Consider the following 22,816-nt stretch of genomic DNA (forward strand, 5'->3'; position numbering starts at 1 on the left):
ACCACAGACACTGGTCTTACCTGCCCCCACAGTAAAGAACCTGCACCACAGACACTGGTCTTACCTGCCCCCACAGTAAAGAACGTGCACCACAGACACTGGTCTTACCTGCCCCCACAGTAAAGAACCTGCACCACAGACACTGGTCTTACCTGCCCCCACAGCAGAGAGCCGCAGCCCAGGAACGTGCACCACAGCCACTGGTCAATAGTCAGTGCCACACAGCTGAAGGGCTTCCCCCCCCACTGCACGATGACGATCTGGAGGGAGAGACACACAGGACAAACCATTAACCCTGGGGTCTGAGCTATTTTGGAATTCTGACCCCCCCCCTTTCTGGGGATTTACAAATATATATATATATATATTTTTTTTTTACATAATATGAAAGTACAGGACAGGTTCATACCTTCAAAATAAGCCATCACTTGTACAAATCAAAGCAGATTATTTTCAATCAATGTCCTATGAAACATGCTGATAACACTCTGACCAAATCTGAGATTCAGGGCTTGAAAGAATCAAAGACATTTCTCAACCATTTGATGAAAGACTACATTCCCAGAAGGCAACACATTCACATTTGTTAGTTAGTCCCTTTGTTAGTCAATTTCAAGTCAAAGTCAAGTACCGGCTATAGGCTCTCACTTTCCCACCCTCCCTCTCTCTGACTGAATGGCACAAAAAATATCATAATTCAAAATGTTTAACTAAAGACACAAGCTAAGTTACTTATACGCATAAAGAATTATTGACATTTTTACCATAGAAGTCAGTTCGTTTTTTCAATCTGTATTTTTATACCAAATTCAAGTTCACAGTCAACTTTGATAAACTGCTTGTAAAACCTAAACAATGTATTGTACAGTGAAGTGATATTTATTTTCAGAACAACCTGGGCTAACAGAATATATGACTCAGTTAGGCCACTCTCCTCCCCCCCCCTCTCTCTCTCTCTCTCTCTCTCTCTCTCTCTCAATGAAACAGCTATTATCTAGGATTCTAGGGTGACCATATTTTGACCATAATTTACCTCTACCCAAGTAACATTTTATGAAAAGGGCGGTATTTTATAGGGCGATAGTATCCTGGAACTGTCTTCCCAGAGATGTTCGGAACATCAAAGAAAAGGCTAGTTTTAAAATAAATCTTAAACACTATTTACACTCACACACACACAATACAAATTTGTCTTCAGCACAGCTTGAATACATGCCCACCCTGATAAAGTTTTATTTTGTTCCAACTGGATTTTACCTCTTGTTTTTAACATTTATTTGTATTCTATGATACATGTTTTTTTTCCTATTCTATGATTAATTTTCTTTGCGATATATTTCTTTTCTCTTTTTTCTTGTGCGTGCGTGTATGTGCGTTTACGTGAGGTAAGCTGGGCGAGTGTAGTTCTTTGAGAGGACTGAGGATAAGTAGCGCCATACAATCTAGCAAGAACTAAACCCATTTACAAGTCGTATTAAGTTTTGCAAATAAGGAAACAGATATAGAACATTTCAAAGCACTCAAAAATGGGGGGTGTTGGGGGCGACAGTGGCTCGGGGGGTAGAGCAGTCGTCTGGCAATCCGGAGGTTCCCGGTTCGATTCCCGCTCCTCCCGGGCAGCGTGTCTTTGTGTCCTTGAGCAAGACACTTAACCCCTAATTGCTCCTGATGAGCAGGTTGGCACCTTGCATGGTCGCCTCCGCCATTGGTGTGTGAATGTGAGAGCGAATGGGTAAGATGTGAGTAACAAATTGTAAATCGCTTTGGATAAAAGCGCTATATAAAAAAGCAGCCATTTACCAAAATGCCATTTTCTCTATTTTGACCGATTTCTGAAATGCGCAACATTTTCAGCATTTATGAAGAATCCTCTCGGCAGAGACAAGGCGGCCGTTTTGCACACCTTTGTTCTCCCGCACATGGGAGCACACAGGAGCTCCAACCCCAGAGGGTTAAGGAAGGAAGGGTCATCCTGTACCAGGGTGGCATGTGTGAGTGAGCACACTGGTGCCAAGTATGGGAACATTCAGTTCGGCCGACATCGAGTTGAATGGGATCTGTCGTTACCTCGTTCATCACCTGCCGTTTGAACCCTTTCACTACCACACTACAGAAGGTTAACCCTTTCACTACCACACTACATAAGGTTAACCTTTCACTACCACACTACAGGTTAACCTTTCACTACCACACTACAGGTTAACCTTTCACTACCACACTACAGAAGGTTAACCTTTCACTACCACACTACAGAAGGTTAACCTTTCACTACCACACTACAGAAGGTTAACCTTTCACTACCACACTACAGAAGGTTAACCCTTTCACTACCACACTACAAAAGGTTAACCCTTCCACTACCACACTACAGAAGGTTAACCCTTTCACTACCACACTACAAAAGGTTAACCCTTTCACTACCACACTACAGAAGGTTAACCTTTCACTACCACACTACAGAAGGTTAACCTTTCACTACCACACTACAGAAGGTTAACCCTTTCACTACCACACTACAGAAGGTTAACCCTTTCACAACCACACTACAGACGGTTAACCTTTCACTACCACACTACAGAAGGTTAACCTTTCACTACCACACTACAGAAGGTTAACCCTTTCACTACCACACTACAAAAGGTTAACCCTTTCACTACCACACTAGATGGTAACTCTTCACTACCACACTACAGAAGGTTAACCTTTCACTACCACACAACAAACGGTTAACCCTTTCACTACCACACTACAGAAGGTTAACCTTTCACTACCACACTACAGAAGGTTAACCTTTCACTACCACACTACAGAAGGTTAACCTTTCACTACCACACTACAGAAAGTTAACCTTTCACTACCACACTACAGAAGGTTAACCTTTCACTACCACACTACAGAAGGTTAACCCTTTCACTACCACACTACAGAAGGTTAACCCTTTCACAACCACACTACAGACGGTTAACCTTTCACTACCACACTACAGAAGGTTAACCTTTCACTACCACACTACAGAAGGTTAACCTTTCACTACCACACTACAGAAGGTTAACCCTTTCACTACCACACTACAGAAGGTTAACCTTTCACTACCACACTACAGAAGGTTAACCTTTCACTACCACACTACAGAAGATTAACATTTCACTACCACACTACGGAAGGTTAACCTTTCACTACCACACTACATAAGATTAACCTTTCACTACCACACTACAGAAGGTTAACCTTTCACTACCACACTACATAAGGTTAACCCTTTCACTACCACACTACAGAAGGTTAACCTTTCACTACCACACTACAGAAGGTTAACCTTTCACTACCACACTACAGAAGATTAACCTTTCACTACCACACTACGGAAGGTTAACCTTTCACTACCACACTACAGAAGATTAACCTTTCACTACCACACTACAGAAGATTAACCTTTCACTACCACACTACAGACGGTTGGGTTAACCATCTGTAGTGGTTCATCCACCTCCACTGGCTTCCAGTCAAGTCCTGCATCAATTTCAAGATCCTCCTCATCACCTACAAAGCACTTCACTCCCTTGCCCCCTGGTACCTAGCTGACCTCCTCCATCCCTACATCCCGCCCTGGAGGCTGCGGTCCTCTGACTCCAGTCTCCTCTCCATCCCCACCACCAACATGCAGACTGTTGGTCCCAGAGCCTTCTTGGGTGTTGCCGCACCCACCCTCTGGAACTCACTCCCTCCAAACATCCGTAGTGCTACATCCCTGCACTCCTTCAAATCCCAACTCAAAACCCACCTCTTCACCAAATTTGTAAATTACTCTGGCTGATTTCCCTCTTTTCTTTTCTTTTCTTTTTGTTGTTACGTTGTTCCCTGATCCCCTTCCCTTAGCTGCCCCCTCCCGTTAAGCGCCTTGGGTCTCCTGAAAGGCGCTATATAAATCTAAGATATTATTATTAGTGTGGTAGTGAAAGGGTTAACCTTCTGTAATGTGGTAGTGAAAGGGTTAGCCACTTGCCGTGAGGCAGTGAAAGGGTTAACCATTTGCCGTGTGACAGTGAACGGGTTAACCTTCTGTAGTGTCGCAGTGAAAGGGTTAACCGTTTGGTAGTGTGGTAGTGAAAGGTTAACCGTATGTAGTGTGGTAGTGAAAGGGTTAACAGTCTGTAGTATGGTAGTGAACGGGTTAACCTTCTGTAGTGTCGCAATGAAAGGGTTAACCGTTTGGTAGTGTGGTAGTGAAAGGTTAACCTTCTGTAGTGTGGTAGTGAAAGAGTTAACCTTCTGTAGTGTCGCAGTGAAAGGGTTAACAATTTGCCGTGTGGCAGTGAATGGGGTTAACCTTATGTGGTGTCGCAGTGAAAGGGTTAACCGTTTGGTAGTGTGGCAGTGAAAGGGTTAACAGCTTGTCACCTCGGATGTCAGAATCATCTGCCATCTGTTGCCTTGTTAACCAGCTAACGTTTGATATATTGGTTGATGTATATCTCCTCAGCTAGCTTCTGAATTTAATATTTTATTAGTGTGCTTGGCAGCGGCAGAGAATTCTAACACGATTCTTCTTTTACAGTTTCCTTGTTATAGAACGCCGGTATTCTGACACAATGACCCTTCCTTCTTTTACGGTTTCCTTCCTTGGACACCCAACGGGAAGTTAATTGGAGAGCAAATTCATTTCACTTCCGAGGTGTGAAAAGTTGGGTCCGCTGAGACGGAACTACGTTATCTTCAGAGCATTATTCGACAGCCCTTCCAACCCTGCCGCCCCGCTGCCCTCGAGGAGGTGGAAGGTGACGTCCGTCTGTCCCTGTGGCCAGAGCGGAGGAAATTGCAGGTTGTACAAACGCCACAACCATGTGTGATTATGAAGGACCTTCCAGGAGGGGTTGGATAGACTTTTAACGTGAGTTTCCGTGGAGACGCTGTGGTTCCATGTGGCATCAAGGCCAGTTTGAAAGGTCAAGGGTCAAGGCCAGTGGAAGCAAAAGGCGCACATCGCAGTTCATCTGAATACACCTGCATATAATCCTTCTATATACCTACTGATACACCTGCATATAATACTTCTATATAATATACCTACTTATACACCTGCATATACTCCTTCTATATACCTACTGATACACCTGTATATAATCCTTCTATACACCTACTGATACACCTGCATATAATCCTTCTATATACCTACTGATACACCTGCATATAATCCTTGTATATACCTACTGATACACCTGCATATAATCCTTCTATATACCTACTGATACACCTGCATATAATCCTTCTATATACCTACTGATACACCTGCATATAATCCTTCTATATACCTACTGATACACCTGCATATAATCCTTCTATATACCTACTGATACACCCGTTTATAATCCTTCTATATACCTACTATACACCTGCATATAATCCTTCTATATACCTGATACACCTGTATATAATCCTTCTATATACCTACTGATACACCTGTATATAATCCTTCTATACACCTGATACACCTGCATATAATCCTTCTATATACCTACTTATACATCTGCATATAATCCTTCTATATAATATACCTACTGATACACCTGCATATAATCCTTCTATATACAGGGTATCTGCAGGTTTAGCCCAGTCAGATTTAAGACTTTTTAATGCCACTCAGAATTCAATTTAATACCAATTTCACAATAACAAAATGGCAAAAACCATGGGTACTAAGTACACTCATTCAAGGGTACTACGACTATGCCTGCACCCTCATGGTACCAAAGCACCTCAAAGGCACTAAAAACAAGATTACAAACATCACAAAACAAACTGGTCAGACTACTGCTTAACCTCACTCCTAAAACCCACTTTACCCCTGCCCACATTCAGAACCGCTACCTATGGGAGGCTGCAATTCGAAACTGGCCACCGTAAATGTCCAACCCCCCCCCCCCCTCCTCCTAATGTACAGTATCATTCCCATCATATGTATATAATATTTTCTGTTAGGATCTCTGGGTAACAGTACTGTATATTATTTGCATATCGTATGTCACAAATGTAACAGTACTATATACCTGTATGTCATGTAAGTCCCTATGCCATAAATGTCATGATGTCATGTATGTTGTGTATGTCATAAATGTCAGTATGAATTGAAAATGGGGGACCCTGATGTAAACAAGACAAACGTCTTTCTCTGGTCTGCATCCCCTTAACAATTGTGTGTATTGAGCCGTACTGTATTGTACCCATTCTGCAATCTGTTAAATAAAGTTTTCATTCATCCAGTTGTTTTGTTTTAATGTGGTTTGGTTGAATGAATACTTTATTTAACAGATTGCAGAATTGGTACAATACAGTACGGCTCAATACACACAATTGTTAAGGGGATGCAGACCAGAGAAAGACGTTTGTCTTGTTTACATCAGGGTCCCCCATTTTCAATTCATAGTGACATTTATGACATACACAACATGCATGACATTTATGGCATAGGGACATACAGGTATATAGTACTGTTACATTTGTGACATATATGATATGCAAATATACAGTACTGTTACCCATAGATCCTAACATATATATATACATATGATGAGGAAGAGACTGTACATTAGGAGGAGGTGGGTGGGTGGTAGAAAAGAAATACATACGGTGGGGTGAAGCTCTCATCGAACATCAACACAAATGTGTCCTTGTTTACATCCGTGAATAGATTATTTTGGATGTAAGAGGCGAATCCAAACCTGGCTATGTAGGACGTTTTGTCTTTGCTGCATGTTAATGTCTTAGCGATTTCCGAGTCAGGGAACATAGCACGGAATACCTCTCCTAGTCAGTCATTGCCAGTGTAGGACTGGTGCTTTGCGACTGTTGAGAAACCACAGTACCTCAGCTTCAAGCGTTGGCGTGGAGCCGAATGTTATCCAGACTTCTGTTGGTACGCTTAGCATGTGCGACTCGACTGCTTTTTTTGTTGTTGCAGCGGGCCTCGTAATGGTCTTTGACTGGGACCAACCATGGTGCAAATAGTGGATTGTCGAGACAGTTCTCGTTAAATTGGCACTTTCCCATATTAACGAGTGCAAATGCTAAACTAAACTAAATGTAACGTTAGCGTTATCGCTTCCGCTTCGCCTTGCTAACGTTAGCTAGACTCCGTTGCTGAAATAGTTCCCGGCCAACATAAGGACCTGTGTTGGTTCCGCCCCATTCCGGTCTGCGTGATGCTACAACACGGTCAATAAAAAGTCCCGACTTTATCTCCCGTTAACCGTTTTTCCCCAGATTTCATAATAAAACATAAGATGACATGGAATTTTATCTTTCCTTTCTATGGCATTTTTTAAGACCTCTGAAAATGGATTTAAGACATTTTAAGACAAACTAAGGCCTTAATTATTGATAAACAAATGTAAGACTTTTTAAGGATCCGCGGACACCCTGTATATACCTACTGATACACCTGCATATAATCCTTCTATATAACTACTGATACACCTGCATATAATCCTTCTATATACCTACTGATACACCTGTATATAATCCTTCTATATACCTACTGATACACCTGCATTATAATCCTTCTATATACCTACTGATACACCTGCATATAATCCTTCTATATACCTACTTATACACTTGCATATAATCCTATATACCTACTGATACACCTGCATATAACCCATATAACTCTGTATGATAGCATGTACAATAATGCTGTATATATATATATATATATATATATATATATATATATATATATATATATATATATATATATATATATCCACATCTGTCTGTACATACCTGCATATAATCCTTTTTACATATCTGTAGATACTATATCAATATCTCTACATATCCCTTACCTACTCTTACTAGTTACGCTGCTGGCCAGTATGACTTACTACCATACTGTCTTTATACCTGTATCACTGTACATATTAATACTACAACCATGTCCATACATCTGATTAGCACTATTACTCAGTAGTCTCATTTATATATTTTATACCCAGTTTAATCACCTGTACATTGTATATTACTATTGCACTTTACTATTACATTTGCACTCCGTTTGGATGCCAAACTTTTTAGTTGTACTGTACTTGTGCTGCATGATGACAATACATTTGAATCAAGTCTAATATAATCTTTTCTTAGTGATCTTAAGACAAAACACTGTCCCATTGGTTTATAGGTAGACAGTGTTGTCAGGACGTGCCAGGCATTGCCTACCAATATGGCCGTAAAACAGCCCCCATCGCCACGCTCGCCAGCTCACCCGTTACTGGGATTACAGTCACCTGTCGTTTGACAACCAAGATGTCTGGCGAAGATGATGGAACGGAATACGATGAATAAATCAATGTAATTTGAGCTTCCCTAGTGTTTGGCACGTTGATCTGATCACACACAGGCACGATGTTGTAGAGCAGTCGGACCGTCTCCGTGTCGCCTGTGTAACTAGAGACGGGAAGGACGTCATTTCAGAGTTTCTTCCAGACGGAAAACTATCAAAACGTACTCAAGATTCAAGAGGTTTTATTTGTCGCATACATACCAGGGCATACAGTGAAATGCGGGTGGCCATGCCCGCTTTGATTGTGCAATAATACTAATAATAAAATAGACACAATAAACAGGTAATAAAATAGACATAAAATAGGCATGATAAAATAGACACGCTAAAGTCCTGAGATAATAACAATAATAATAATTCATTGCATTTATATAGCGCTTTTTCTTGACACTCAAAGCGCTTTACAATGTAGGGTGGAAATTGCCTCCTTCACCACCACTGGTAGCACCCAACCTTAGTGTGATACTCATAGTATATATTAAGATTCTAGTGTTTATTGTAACCATATGTATTGTAATGTATAATATAACTGATAGGACATACAGACCCTCATCTGCACCTTTGATCACACTGCCTACTTGCTCATATGCGCATATTCAGAGTAAATTATATTGTTTACACTGCCTATTTTTACTTTTCTACTGTACTATAATTTGTATTGCCTGTATTTATGTCTTTCTACTATTACCCTGCCCATACCTGTACCTCCCCTCCCCCCATGCTAAGGGGTTCAAATAAAGGAACATCTTATCTTATCTTAAAAAGAAAACGACGAACACGTCGGCCCGCCCACCTGGATGATGAAGGTCCCGAAGACGATGGAGCAGAAGATGAGGTTGTTGAAGATGCCGTCGAAGACGTTCCTCTCTCCGTGGATCTTGCGGGCGTTGATCTCGTTGAAGAGCTGCATCAGGACGAAGGTGTTGAAGACGATGGTGTAGTGCTCGGACGGCGGGGCGTGGAGTGGAGCATTCCTGCCGCTGTCAATGTCGAAGATCTTCTCACCTGCATGACGTAGAGATGGAGGCAGAGTTCACCTTTTAGCAGCACATAGAGAGGGAGGCAGAGTTCACCTTTTAGCAGCACGTAGAGAGGGAGGCAGGGTTCACCTTTCAGAAGCAGCCAGTCGGCATACGTCTCAGAATGATCTTTGATCTTTCATCTATGATGGTCTTTTTCTGGAACTTGTACGTGGCTTAAAATGGGAATGTTCCCCCTGAGAGGGACAGTTCAGTCAGTATGTTCTCCCTGAGAAGGACAGTTCAGTCAGTATGTTCTCCCTGAGAGGGACAGTTCAGTCAGTATGTTCTCCCTGAGAGGGACAGTTCAGTCAGTATGTTCTTCCTGAGAGGGACAGTTCAGTCAGTATGTTCTTCCTGTGCCCCTGACAGTTCAGACAGTATGTTCTTCCTGAGAGGGACAGTTCAGTCAGTATGTTCTACCTGAGAGGGACAGTTCAGTCAGTATGTTCTTCCTGTGTCCCAGGACAGTTCAGTCAGTATGTTCTTCCTGTGTCCCTGACAGTTCAGTCAGTATGTTCTTCCTGTGTCCCTGACAGTTCAGTCAGTATGTTCTTCCTGTGTCCCAGGACAGTTCAGTCAGTATGTTCTTCCTGTGTCCCTGACAGTTCAGTCAGTATGTTCTTCCTGTGTCCCAGGACAGTTCAGTCAGTATGTTCTTCCTGTGCCCCAGGACAGTCCAGTCAGTATGTTCTTCCTGTGTCGCAGGACAGTCCAGTCAGCCTTTGTGAACAACATGCATCATTCTCTCCTAAAGCTAGAAATCTGTGAGGCCCCTCTGGTGTAGAATGTGTGGCTTTGCTCCGTAGACAATGACTGGGGCTCTGACTTCATGAGGCCTATGAATGTTTGCGTGAGCTCTTAAACCCAAATGAGGCTTTAACTCTGGGTCAGACCTTCTAGCAATACAACAATATTAAGAGCTCACAAAAACATGTCATGTGTCATAAAGTCAGAGTGTTGTCTACGGAGCAGCTCCCGGTTTGACATCCCAGGGACATCACTAGTTGGAGGATTATTTATGTTTTTTTTTACTGTCCTGAGGCACAGGAAGAACATACTGACTGAACTGTCCTGAGGCACAGGAAGAACATACTGACTGAACTGTCCTGAGGCACAGGAAGAACATACTGACTGAACTGTCCTGAGGCACAGGAAGAACATACTGACTGAACTGTCCTGAGGCACAGGAAGAACATACTGACTGAACTGTCCTGAGGCACAGGAAGAACATACTGACTGAACTGTCCTGAGGCACAGGAAGAACATACTGACTGAACTGTCCCTCTCAGGGAGAACATACTGACTGAACTGTCCCTCTCAGGAAGAACACACTGACTGAACTGTCCCTCTCAGGGAGAACATACTGACTGAACTGAAGTGTCCGGGGGCACAGGAAGAACATGTGTGAATTCTTAAAATGGGTGGCAACCAGTCAAACGTTAGTAACAGCTTTAAAGGAACGTGGGTTCATCCAAGGACATCCAACACTGTCCAAACATACATACATGATGTATTTATAGCAGCGTCACCAGAAAAGGATTTCCCAAATGGATAGAATGACACATGAGTGATGTTCCTTGTTCTTGCAGGAGCACATGTCCGCAGCCTCCACCACAAATAACCTAAGAGCCTATTGGGAAACACTGGTCTCAAATCTCACTGTAATGAAATGAAACATGATAGAAATGTATTGGGATGAGTCAATACAGATCACTGTTTATTATTATTATTATTATTATTATTATTATTATTATTATTATTATTATTATTATTATTATTATTATTATTATTATTATTATTATTTTCTTTTTAAATATATAATGGATAAAGATCTTTATATATATATAATACATATCTTTCTGATTATTGAAAGTTGAATTTCTGATTATTACTGAGTATTATTTCAGGTAGATACAATGTTGTGCAGTTCAAACAGAATAAAAACAACCTCGTATTTTTAATATGCGAATAGATAAAAAAAAAACAATGCCCCGACAAGATGTCATAATTAGTGGTAGTAACAAGTAGTCGATACAATGTAGCGCACAATTAATAGCTAATGTGAACAGTTCACAAATTCTAATTATTCTTAAAATTTGTATAAAAAATAAAACAGAAAGGGCTAATCAATGTTAATTTCTAATTATATTTAGAGTAAATTATGTATTGGAATATTCTTAGAAACTAGAGACGCTCAAAAGAGTCTTTAGATCAAGTACTTCATAATTAGGTTATAGAGGAGCAGTACTCACAGTGAGATAATCTCTTGTCAAGCGTGACACTGTCTTTAATAATTCATGCTACAATAGTTTTGTTTCTCACCCAATTCATTTTCATAATTACATTTTTGCAGAACACTTCAAACTGTTTTTTCCAGATGCATATCGTCGTGCGAAAGAAACAACATATGGTGACAGAAGGCAGGGCGATGATGAAGGGAATGTTTTTTGTTTTCACGGAAGTTAAAAATAGACTCATCCTTCTGTGAATGTACACCCCCCCCCACATCTATTCACTCACCCCAGACACACACACACCCACCAACGATGCCCCCTCTTAGTCCATTAACCCTTTGGGTGCCGTTCATGTAGAACTACGTTTCTGTCGCCCGACGTGTTGCGTGCCGGAAATGTAGATCTATGTTTTTCTCATGGTATTTCTTTTATTGGCTATTGGCATTCATAATTCAGCGGGGCACCTTGTGCAATGTGCATGCTGTTCTGAGTGTGTCTGAGCTGGCAGACGGTCTTATACCGCCCTCTAACGCATTCGGCCACTATTGCACTCCATTAGAAACTGTGTAGCTTCTTTTCTCTACCGAGCTGCGGTGTGGGGGCGAGTCCTAAACACAATGGGGTTTTTCTTCACAGTTGCAGATAAAGATTAGGCTACACTAATATTATAGTATTAAAACTGATGAGTTATATTCATTAAAGAAAGTTGATTTAATAAAAGAAAAATACTAATTTAACACTTTCTTCGCCAGGCTTATGTACATCATTATACCCCTCTCTGCCAGCTCTATTTGTCTATGGAGAAGTTCCCCTTCTTTGCAGGGCTATAACTTTTTAAATTGTATTGCTAAATTGACATTACTATGGCCCATTCAACGTCAATTATCTATCGTTCAGGACGTAGGAACGTTATACTTTTTCATTCACATATTCATACTAAAATACGGTCTAAAGTATAAGTATGTTTTTATCGTTGTCTGCAGCTTTCTCCAGAACGTGATTTATAGCCCTAAATGCATTATATTGATGATCAAATACAGTTTGATGGCGATCTGCGCGAGATAAAAAATTTCAAATGGACGTGCTTCTAGAAGTTACTACTTATCATCTGATGTTGACCGGATGGGGGGGGGGTCGTTTATAATTCCGTGGCCAACGTTAGATGATTCATCTAGTGTGGGTGATATGATCATTAGAGCAGTTAGTATCGAACACGTTAAAAAAAAACGCTAAAACTCACCGTAGCTTCCTCGTAGCGTTGGGCGATGAGCAGAAATATTCCTATTATGGGATGTTGAAATATGCGATCCATCTCCAGGTTGTATAATAGTATATATGTCCAAATCATGTTGTTTATCGAGTTATTGGTAACGGATTGCTATCCATTGTGTCTAGCTCGAGTCCCGGGACTATTAGCGAGTGATCGGACCGAATTGGAATGAGCACCAGCTTCCGTTTCCTGTTTCCGGTTTGGGCGATCCTCCGATCGGCCACCAGATGGCGCTCTTGAACCGTTGGAGAGTTGAGAGGGGATCAACAGTAGATCTCAAGTCTCCGGGGGAGAAATATGATTGCGATCACAGATCTTTGAAATATTGATCTCAATGACGTGTTACGGCGTCATTGGCAGAATTAGCATGGCGGGGAATGACGAGTTTAGGCGTCTCTGGCAGAGAAAGTGTTAATCAGATGAATCACTTTATTCAAATTGAGGATTTAGTTTGAGGATATTTATAAAAAATAAAAAATAAAAACTTTATTTAGAATTATTTTCTTTTTAATTAACACTTTCAATGCCGGAGCTCGGTGCGAGCTCTAGTGCTTCCTTACCACCACCCACTTCAATGATAGAGCTCTCATATTTGCAAACGCATAAACCATCTTAAATTATGGCTATGTGTCTAATCTTGTTTGCAGTCAACATTGTTGAAACAGATTTTTATTTTTTTTATCTGTTCATTTCCGTTTTATACCATTTTGAAAAACGCTTGTTTCTTGAAAGTTTCAGGAAAATATAAAGATTCTGTGATAAACGCCCTTTACTGGAATATTCTGGAATACACAAAAAACTGTCATTTTTCGGCCTATTTATGAATAGTTTTCAAATAAACGCTAGATTATCAATAGTATAATATATATTATGTGTACTTATGCACGCTAGAGAAGCGAGCTGAAAAATCAAATCTCTTATTTCCTGATCGCACACACACACACACAGGGCACACACTGATATCTCTGAAAAAAGCTCTGATTATCCTAAGACTGGTCAAATAGATTCCAGATCAGATGTTCTCCAAAAAGATTATTCCAATTCCTGATCGCCATTCCAAATATCGATCGCGTTTATTGATCCAATGCTGGGTACTGGAAATATGTATTCCACGCTGTTTTGGGGCTCGGAAATTAATCTGATCCTCTCTGGTGGCTTGACCGAGAAGTAAAATGAGGAAGCTGGATTCATGCAATCCATTACAAATGGGTGCAGTACCACATGGAGACGATATGGGGCGGTATTTTCCCAATGGAGCTCAGAGAGTTTGCAGCACTGAAATATGAATTCAAATCGCCAATAAAAAAAAAAAACGACATATCGCGTCGTTGGCAGTGAAAGTGTTAAAAGGGAAGGTTCGAACGTCCGTTCGAAAAACCATGACGAAGTTCGAATCCCAAAAACAGGCTTCGGGGACAGCTCTAGTTCAGGACAGCCTTACAGACACATGGCGCTGCCGCTTACCCGCGAAGAGCAGCGTGAAGATGATGATGAGCTGGTAGACGCCCTGGCCCAGGATGTTCTTCATCATGGTGCGGGAGATGAGGGGCTTGTTGCGTCCGTACGGCTTCCTCAGCAGCAGGGCCTCGGTGGGGGGCTCCGTGGCCAGGGCCAGGGACGCAAAGGTGTCCATGATCAGGTTCACCCACAGCATCTGCACCGCTTTCAGGGGAGAGTCCTGGAGGGGGGGAGGGAGAGGAGGGAGGGAGGGAGGGAGGGAGAGGGTGTAGTTGAGGAGAGGAGGGGGGAGGGAGGGAGGGAGGGAGGGAGAGGAGGAGGGAGGGAGAGGAGGAGAGGAGGGAGGGAGAGGAGGTGTAGTTGAGGAGAGGAGGGATGGAGAGGAGGGAGAGAGGAGGAGAGGAGGGGGTGGGGTGTAGTTGAGGAGAGGAGGGGAGGGGTGTAGTTGATGAGGAGGGAGGGAGGGGTGTAGTTGATGAGAGGAGGGAGGGAGGGAGGGAGGGAGAGAGGAGAGGAGGGGGTGTAGTTGAGGAGGAGGGAGGGAGGGATGTAGAGGAGGGGGTGGGGTGTAGTTGAGGAGGGGAGGGGTGTAGTTGATGAGAGGAGGGAGGGAGAGAGAGGAGAGGAGGGAGAGAAAATTCAGTACTGTATCTATAAAAAACACTGTAAATCATCTGCCCTTTGTTCATTTGCGTCGGTTTTTTTGTACACTTGATCTCAAGAAGGTGCTGAATGAGCTCAGTGGTTAATAATTTGTTTTTGCACTTTTGGTCAATGTTAGCATGGTGTTATTCACCATCAAAGATGAAAAAAAACATGAACTTTGGTTCATTACAATTTACTCAAGCATAGTAACAGACACAATATTTCTGTATGACACTGGGAATACATTCCCAAGGTCCATAGATGTCCCTAGATACCAGGAACATGCAAATGGACAAATCTTCCATTTTACTTAGTTGGGTATGTACTTTTAGGCGAATTTTCTGAAAATATGGCTCGGACTTAAGATAACGAGTAAACAACTTAAATAATGTGAGAAAATAACTTAAATAACGTGAGTATATAACTTAAATAAGGCGAGTAAATAACTGAAATAACGTGAGTAATCAACTTAAATAACGTGAGTAAATAACTTAAATAACGTGAGTAAATAACTTAAATAACGTGAGTAAATAACTTAAATAACGTGAGTAAATCACTTAAATAACTTGAGTAAATAACTTAACACTTTGGACGCCAACAACGAGTATACTCGTTATTGCCCGCCATGCGTTGTGCGCCAACAACGAGGGAACTCGTTTTTGGGATCAATATAAAAAAATTTCGCCATGGCATTCATAATTCATCCAGCCTCCCTCCGGGACACAGCTGGACCCTGTTCTGATATTGCAACGCCTCAATACCGCCGCCTGGTGGATTTCAGGCGAGTTACACTCCACGCCAAACCGGAAGTGGCGCTCGGTGCATCAGGGAAATTCCTCCGCCAGAGATATATTGTAACGTGGGTCTAGATACACAATCGAGCGCATTTGGGATCGCTTTCTAAACGCAATAATCAATATGATTTCGGCGTTTATTGCGTCATACAAACGGGAAATGGATCTAGCAGATCGACGTAAAATAATTGGAATATTTTTCCTCCAGTCTCATCGGCGAACGGTAAGAGGAATCTAACGTTATTTTCAGCTTGATTGTCCATTTCTTTGTTTGCAATCAGTCTGATCAACGTATCAACCCATACTAAATAAAGCCGTCACTGACGATCAAGGAATTATAAACGACCCCCCCCCCCCCCCCCATTTCCTTCACGCATGATGAAGCATAATGTATACCGATCATATACATTCGAATTTTTTTATATAGCGTGTATAGGAAAGAAACCCCAATCGATGATCTATCATATGCGTCGGGGCCTATAACTCGCGTTTTAGGAATGACTGCAGAAAACATTAAAAACATATTTATATTCATGACGGTATTAACTCAACAATGTATGAATGGAAAAATATAACGTTCCCACATCCGGAACAATAGATACCCGATGTTGAATGGGCCATAGTAATGTCGATATAGCTATAATATTTAAAAAGTTATAACCCTGCAAAGAAGGTAAACATCTCCATAGGCTTACAGCACTCGCAGACTGGGCCCAAAGATGGGTACAATGCATGGCGGCCAATAACGTGAGTAAACAACTTAAATAACGTACAGGCATACGGCCGTATCACATTCCCCACCTCTGTATGTTATTTACTCACGTTATTTCAGTTTCACGTTATTACTCACGTTAGTTATTACTCACGTTATTTCAGTTTCACGTTATTACTCACGCTATTTCAGTTTCACGTTATTACTCACGCTATTTCAGTTTCAGGCTATTTCAGTTTCACGTTATTACTCACGCTATTTCAGTTTCACGTTATTACTCATGTTATTTCAGTTTCACATTATTTCAGTTTCATGTTATTACTCACGCTATTTCAGTTTCACGTTATTTCAGTTTCACGTTATTTCAGTTTCACGTTATTAGTTCCACGTTATTACGCACGCTATTTCTCACACTATTTAAGTTTCACGTTATTTCAGTTTCACGTTATTTCAGTTTCACGTTATTACTCACATTATTTCAGTTTCACATTATTTCAGTTTCACGTTATTACTCACGCTATTTCAGTTTCACGTTATTACTCAGGCTATTTCAGTTTCACGTTATTACTCACGCTATTTCAGTTTCACGTTATTACTCATGTTATTTCAGTTTCACATTATTTCAGTTTCATGTTATTACTCACGCTATTTCAGTTTCACGTTATTTCAGTTTCACGTTATTTCAGTTTCACGTTATTAGTTCCACGTTATTACGCACGCTATTTCTCACACTATTTAAGTTTCACGTTATTTCAGTTTCACGTTATTTCAGTTTCACGTTATTACTCACATTATTTCAGTTTCACATTATTTCAGTTTCACGTTATTACTCACGCTATTTCAGTTTCACGTTATTACTCACGTTATTTCAGTTTCACGTTATTTCAGTTTCACGTTATTACTCACGCTATTTCAGTTTCACGTTATTTCAGTTTCACGTTATTACTCACGTTATTTCAGTCTCACGTTATTTCAGTTTCACGTTATTACTCACGTTATTTCAGTTTCACGTTATTTCAATTTCACGTTATTACTCACGTTATTTCAGTTTCACGTTATTACTCACGTTATTTCAGTTTCACGTTATTGTTATTACTCACGCTATTTCAGTTTCATGTTATTACTCACGCTATTTCAGTTTCACGGTATTTCAGTTTCACGTTATTTCAGTTTCACATTATTAGTTCCACGTTATTACGCACGCTATTTCTCACACTATTTAAGTTTCACGTTATTTCAGTTTCACGTTATTTCAGTTTCACGTTATTACTCACATTATTTCAGTTTCACGTTATTACTCACGCTATTTCAGTTTCACGTTATTACTCACGCTATTTCAGTTTCAGGCTATTTCAGTTTCACGTTATTACTCACGCTATTTCAGTTTCACGTTATTACTCATGTTATTTCAGTTTCACATTATTTCAGTTTCATGTTATTACTCACGCTATTTCAGTTTCACGTTATTTCAGTTTCACGTTATTAGTTCCACGTTATTACGCACGCTATTTCTCACACTATTTAAGTTTCACGTTATTTCAGTTTCACGTTATTTCAGTTTCACGTTATTACTCACATTATTTCAGTTTCACATTATTTCAGTTTCACGTTATTACTCACGCTATTTCAGTTTCACGTTATTTCAGTTTCACGTTATTTCAGTTTCACGTTATTACTCACGCTATTTCAGTTTCACGTTATTTCAGTTTCACGTTATTACTCACGTTATTTCAGTCTCACGTTATTTCAGTTTCACGTTATTACTCACGTTATTTCAGTTTCACGTTATTTCAATTTCACGTTATTACTCACGTTATTTCAGTTTCACGTTATTACTCACGTTATTTCAGTTTCACGTTATTGTTATTACTCACGCTATTTCAGTTCACGTTATTACTCACGTTATTTCAGTTTCACGTTATTACTCACGCTATTTCAGTTTCACGTTATTACTCACGCTATTTCAGTTACACGTTATTACTCACGCTATTTCAGTTTCACGTTATTACTCACGTTATTTCAGTTTCACGTTATTTCAGTTTCACGTTATTACTCACGCTATTTCAGTTTCACGTTATTACTCACATTATTAGTTTCACGTTATTACTCACGCTATTTCAGTTTCATGCTATTTCAGTTTCACGTTATTACTCACGCTATTTCAGTTTCACATTATTTCAGTTTAACGCTATTTAAGTTTCACGTTATTTCAGTTTCACGTTATTTCAGTTTCACGTTATTTCAGTTTCATGTTATTACTCACGCTATTTCAGTTTCACGTTATTACTCACGTTATTTCACTTTCACGCTATTTCAGTTTTACGTTATTACTCACGCTATTTCAGTTTCACGTTATTACTCACGCTATTTCAGTTTCACGTTATTACTCACGCTATTTCAGTTTCACGTTATTACTCACGTTGTTTCAGTTTCACGTTATTTCAGTTTCACGTTATTACTCACGCTATTTCAGTTTCACGTTATTTCAGTTTCACGTTATTACTCACGTTATTTCAGTTTCACGTTATTACTCACGTTATTTCAGTTTCACGTTATTACTCACATTATTTCAGTTTCACATTATTTCAGTTTCACGTTATTACTCACGCTATTTCAGTTTCACGTTATTACTCACGTTATTTCAGTTTCACGTTATTTCAGTTTCACGTTATTACTCACGCTATTTCAGTTTCACGTTATTTCAGTTTCACGTTATTACTCACGTTATTTCAGTCTCACGTTATTTCAGTTTCACGTTATTACTCACGTTATTTCAGTTTCACGTTATTTCAATTTCACGTTATTACAGTTTCACGTTATTACTCACGTTATTTCAGTTTCACGTTATTAGTTTCACGTTATTACTCACGTTATTTCAGTTTCACGTTATTGTTATTACTCACGCTATTTCAGTTCACGTTATTACTCACGTTATTTCAGTTTCACGTTATTACTCACGCTATTTCAGTTTCACGTTATTACTCACGCTATTTCAGTTTCACGTTATTACTCACACTATTTCAGTTTCACGTTATTACTCACGTTATTTCAGTTTCACGTTATTACTCACGCTATTTCAGTTTCACGTTATTACTCACATTATTAGTTTCACGTTATTACTCACGCTATTTCAGTTTCATGCTATTTCAGTTTCACGTTATTACTCACGCTATTTCAGTTTCACATTATTTCAGTTTAACGCTATTTAAGTTTCACGTTATTTCAGTTTCACGTTATTTCAGTTTCACGTTATTTCAGTTTCATGTTATTACTCACGCTATTTCAGTTTCACGTTATTACTCACGTTATTTCAGTTTCACGCTATTTCAGTTTTACGTTATTACTCACACTATTTCAGTTTCACGTTATTACTCACGCCATTTCAGTTTCACGTTATTACTCACGCTATTTCAATTTGACGTTATTACTCACGCTATTTCAGTTTCACGTTATTTCAGTTTCACGTTATTACTCACGTTATTTCAGTTTCACGTTATTACTCATGTTATTACAGTTTCATGTTATTACTCACGTTATTTCAGTTTCACGTTATTACAGTTTCACGTTATTACTCACGCTATTTCAGTTTCACGTTATTACTCACGCTATTTCAGTTTCACGTTATTTCAGTTTAACGCTATTTCAGTTTCACGTTATTTCAGTTTCACGTTATTACTCACGCTATTTCAGTTTCACGCTATTTCAATTTCACGTTATTACTCACGCTATATCAGTTTCACGTTATTACTCACGTTTAGGGATGGGTACCTTTCACATTTGAACAGATACCGGTACCTGTGAATCGATACCGGTACCCAACGGTACCTTTTTTCGGTACTTTAGTCTCAAGAAATTTAATTTACCTACCTCAGTCGTTCACGTTATTTCAGTTTAACGCTATTTAAGTTTCACGTTATTACTCACGCTATTTCAGTTTCACGTTATTACTCACGTTATTACAGTTTCACGTTATTACTCACGTTATTTCAGTTTCACGTTATTTCAGTTTCACGATATTACTCACGTTATTTCAGTTTCACGTTATTACTCATGTTATTTCTGTTTCACGTTATTTCAGTTTCACGTTATTACTCACGCTATTTCAGTTTCACGTTATTACTCACGTTATTACAGTTTCACGTTATTACTCACGTTATTTCAGTTTCACGTTATTTCAGTTTCACGATATTACTCACGTTATTTCAGTTTCACGTTACTCACGTTATTTCCGTTTCACGTTATTTCAGTTTCACGTTATTACTCACGCTATTTCAGTTTCACGTTATTACTCACGTTATTTCAGTTTCACGTTATTACTCACGTTATTTCAGTTTCACGTTATTACTCACGCTATTTAAGTTATATATCGTATAGCTTACGCTCTGCGATCTTAGTGGAACCTATCCTTTATCAATCTAATACTGAATAATTTTCTTCACATGTACACACCGATCCGTCTGGCCACACCCACATACGCTCCTCTACATAAGCGGGGTCGTGGCCATACTAACAGCTCCTTCCTTATTTTCACCACCGACAAGTGTCTGTATACACCACTTGAGTTTAGTGCCAAAATAGTTGTTGGAAAGGAGCTACGTTGGAGAAAAGGAGCTGCGTTGACATATCTTTGTTTAGTCTCTCAAAAATTTTCGAGGAAATACAGCGATAATGTCTTCGCCACCGGAGTGTCTAGAAGATGATGATCATTCTGACTTCCACCGGCGCTTCGTATTAGGGGCTCGCGTCGCTGAGCAATCCCCGCCGGCATTGCCTCCGGCTCTGCAGCTGGACACTTTGCTTGGGAGGCGATCGGCCGTGTGGGGGCTGACGGCCTCTCTGGGCAGGTGATGTTTTTGCGACACAGGTGCCAGGTGTGTCGGTTGTGGGGGGAACGACTACACAGCTTACGAAGGTCGGCTCCAGGCTGGGATCCTTTTCGCTGCCACTTAGCGGCGTGGAGGGGGTTCTAGTTTGATGCCCCACGTTAACATTAGCTCCTCCTCAAGTTAGAGCTTTGTTTTCCTGGGACCGTGATTCCGAATCTGCGGTTCAATTCCCCGGGTCTCTGGACAAACGGATACCCACTGTCGCCGTGCTGGCCCAGATTTTCAAGATGAAAAACACCCGGTGCGAGGGAGGTGAGCTTGGTGTTCGTTATGAGAATATCTCCATGCTCAAGTCGGCTATAGTCCGCAAGGGACTTGTTGCCGGCACCGCTGTGTTTGGTAAACACCGTTGGTAAACGCCGTTCTGTTGCCTTTTTCCCCTTGTTTTCTTCGGATAAGAAGAGGAAAAGACAGCGGCTGTCTGAAGTGTCGACCTGTATTGCTTTTCTCACGTTGTGCAATTTTCAGTGATAGCCGCTTAGCTTGCTTTCTGCGTGAGCTAGTGGCTAGCGACAGCCGGGTTGAGCTAACTGTTAGCCAGTTAGCTACAACGTTAGCTGCCGGCTGTGCTCGGCTGGGAACGTTAGTTTGATGCTATCAGTTAGCCTAGAGTTAGCTGTTTAGCTTGTGCTGCAACCATTGGCGTAGCCGTGAGAATAGCAGGCCTTGGCACTCTGACTACGACAAGGCCGTAGCAGCGGAGCGCGAAGGAGGACCCAGCCCCAGGAAGGGACTGGACCCCCCGGAAAAAGGGGGCCTGGTGAGGCCAACGACGCCGCAGCATCGAGACCCCACCAGGCAGTCACTAGTGACACCACCCCCCACATTGCCAGCGTATCGGACAGGGCCCATCCAAGAGCAGGCCCTTCCCCCCTACAGCACGCCGCCCTGAAGCACTCTAGGGGCTACACCCCCACAGCGGGACCAGGCAGCGCACCGGGGAGACAACCCCCAAAGAGGTTGATCCCTCAATCCAGGCAACAGGTCAAAAGGACTCGACCTGAGCCTGGAGCACTGCGGACTAGACAGGCGCCTAAGGGGTCTGCTGAAAACAGCACCCCGGCGGAAGGGGCGTTCGGTATGCTGTGCACCATGTCGCAGCCTCCACAAAAAAAACCTGACCCTCTAGAGGGGCAGAGGCAGAGAAGGCTGACACGATTGGCAGACGTCATGAAAGATGCGGGGGCACACCCGCAGGCAGATGGGGTCAAGCCCGGCCTAACCCGAGTCGACTCCGCAACCAACACACCTGGAAACCAACCACCACCTAACAGGAGGCGGTTGTTCCTATAACCCCCCCAAGAAAAAACTCCAAAACACAACTGCGGGTATACACCGGCTATACAGCAGTACAAGTGTTTAATTTCTCAAGAAGGGGTTAACCCAGGCCAACAGGTCGACGAGAACGAGTCCGGACCTGGGCCCGGCGGACCGGGACGTACACAGGGATGCCAGAGGGG

The 22,816-nt window shown here is 41.2% G+C and overlaps 1 protein-coding gene across 1 annotated transcript in view; it reads right to left on the reverse strand.

Moving 5' to 3' along the window:
• atp2b1a (ATPase plasma membrane Ca2+ transporting 1a) overlaps nt 1–22,816 on the reverse strand; it is a 207,099-nt gene that overhangs the window by 18,088 nt on the left and 166,195 nt on the right. Inside the window, 3 exon segments of the mRNA XM_084330168.1 lie at nt 153–260; nt 9,129–9,340; nt 14,326–14,539. Coding sequence (XP_084186294.1) covers nt 153–260; nt 9,129–9,340; nt 14,326–14,539 — 534 coding nt within the window.

The sequence above is a fragment of the Notolepis coatsorum genome (genome assembly GCF_963971535.1).
Source record: "Notolepis coatsorum genome assembly, chromosome: 15".
NCBI classification, from domain to species: domain Eukaryota; kingdom Metazoa; phylum Chordata; class Actinopteri; order Aulopiformes; family Paralepididae; genus Notolepis; species Notolepis coatsorum.